We start from the raw sequence: 2,175 nt of genomic DNA, 5'->3' as shown, positions 1-2,175 counted from the left end.
AAACTTTTGAGACAGAGAAGGGAAACAATTCTGCTTTTTAAAATTACATAAAATATTTACATCAAGTGTAAAGTTTAGAAACACTGATTTAAAAAAATCTTCATACTCTGATTTTTTTTCTCACACCTGGATGATTTAAAAGTCAAAGAGTATTTACAAATCTGTCATGACAACGTGTGTGTGTGTGTGTGTGTGTGAGATCAAATTTTAGCCTCAACTACCTTCTCTCTCTCTCTCTCTCTCTCTCTCTCTCTCTCTCTCTCTCTCTCTCTCTCTCTCTCTCTCTCTCGCTCTCTCACACACACACACCTAACTGACATCATTGTAAAGTCACTGAAGGCTCAGTTTGCAGGACTTTGATATCTTTGGTCTTTGCGTGAGTAGCATTTCCAATAGAGAAATATGGGTGGAGTTTCTCAGTGAAAGTGTCTCTGTAAGTGTAGATGTGAGTTTTGTCCTCAGAGTCGTAGAAGGAAACCTCCCCCCTGTCATAGTCCAGCTGGACTCTGAACCTCTGGAGACTCTTCTCTGTGACGGTCTTATTGAGCCCATTAGTGTATGTTCCTCTGTGATGTTTTAAACACCAGATTCCATATTTTGGTGAGGCAGGTCCTTCCCCCTTCCTGTCCAGTGACTCTTTAGCCAAACCTATAGTCCAGCTTGGATGGTCTCCCATCTCCACCTCCCAGCTGTGTTTCCCTGAGCTGAAGCCCTCAGAGCCCAGGACATTGGCATACTTTGTGTTTCTCTCTGGGTTGTCAGGGAGTTTCTGCACTGTGTCTCCACGTCTCACACTGGTCAGGTCATCAGACAGAGAGAGTGATCCGTTAGCAGTGTTTGGGTCCAGGATGACGGGACTGAACTTGACCTTGTCCCTCATCTTCTCCCAGACTCTGAAGGACAGGTTGCCCAGGTGTTTGGCCACATCTATCAGCGCTCCTGAGACCAATTGTGGATCCGGCTGTGAGCACTGGGATCTGGCGCTGCTCTGACTGCTTTTATAACTGCTGAGGAACGGCACATTGTGTTTCTGCAGGTCTTTTTCAACAGCAGAGATGCTGTCTGACAGAGAGGAGATCTTCTCCTCAATCATCTTCATCTCTCTGGTAACTGTCTTCCTCTTCTGCTCCTCCTCCTCCCTCAGAGCTGCCAGTCTGGCCTCCTCTTCCTCTTTCAGGAACTGGTGAAGCTTGTTGAACTCTGCTCTGATCTGCCTCTCTGTGGCCACCAGCTGCTTCTTGGAGAGTTGAACCACGTCTTTGTATGTTTCATCAGCATCTTCATACTTTTTCTTCTTGTCCTGTAGAGACTTCAAGTCAGATTTGAGCTGCTCCTTCAGCTCACTGACTGCTTCTTCTATAGGAACCACTTTGTGACCGTGGTGGAGAGGGAACTCACAGACAGCACACACAGCTCTCTGTTCGTTCCTACAGAACCATTTAGGTTCTTCTTTATGTTCTCTACACACCATCTCCACTTCCTCCTCTCCTTTTTCTGTCTCAGATGATGCAGCTTTCTGTCTCCCAGCAAAGGAGTCAGCCAGTTCCTTCAGAGTAAAGTTCACAAGTGGATCATCCTTTGATGATTTTCTTTTACAAATGGGACAGTTTTTGTTCTTGCTTTGTTCCCAGAATTGTTTCAGGCAGCTGGAACAGAAGCTGTGGTGGCAGCTTAGAGACACAGGATCTCTGAAAGTCTCTGCACACACATGGCAGTTCAAATAACTTTCAACAAGAGCAGTTTTCTCAGCCATTTGCTTTGGTATCCAAATTTTCTGTCAGAAACAAGACTCACCAAATCACCTCCACTTCAACTTTCTGAATATAATCATCCAAAGTGTTTTTCAGTAATGATTTCACACTCTGTAATGGCGTCTCTGCTCTGTTCAACAACGTCAAAATCTACTTTCAGTTTCACTCACCTCTGTCACGGATTAATAATTTCTGGTAGGTAAATATTGCATAATTTTTTTATTTTTTTTATTTTTTTTTTTTTTACCAGAAGATGGTGCTGTTTCTTTTGTATCTGTCAAATTTGGTCATTTTACTCTTTCCTCTATCAATTTACCTTCATGTTAAATAACAATTTCACAGGTAAAAGAACTTTCTGTGAACATTAAAACAGAAAAAAGAAGAAATCACTGATATTTGTCTGTTCTATTACAATTCAAACAAT

General features: G+C 42.7%; 1 protein-coding gene across 1 annotated transcript; it reads right to left on the bottom strand.

Annotated features, from left to right (window-relative positions):
* Positions 1-319: 319 nt before the first annotated feature.
* On the bottom strand, positions 320-1,821 carry LOC115364995 (tripartite motif-containing protein 35-like). Its single transcript, XM_030059705.1, has one exon. It carries the CDS (start codon positions 1,751-1,753, stop codon positions 320-322), a length of 1,434 nt encoding a protein of 477 aa, XP_029915565.1. The 5' UTR covers positions 1,754-1,821.
* Positions 1,822-2,175: the final 354 nt, after the last annotated feature.

This window comes from Myripristis murdjan, chromosome 9 (genome assembly GCF_902150065.1).
Source record: "Myripristis murdjan chromosome 9, fMyrMur1.1, whole genome shotgun sequence".
NCBI classification, from domain to species: Eukaryota; Metazoa; Chordata; class Actinopteri; order Holocentriformes; family Holocentridae; genus Myripristis; species Myripristis murdjan.
Note: the sequence above shows the minus strand (reverse complement) of the source record. Positions and strands in the feature narration are given on the sequence as shown.

Excerpts from the sequence above, each read along its gene's own strand:
- LOC115364995 (XM_030059705.1), bottom strand. The coding sequence starts at position 1,753 with ATGGCTGAGAAAACTGCTCTTGTTGAAAGTTATTTGAACTGCCATGTG.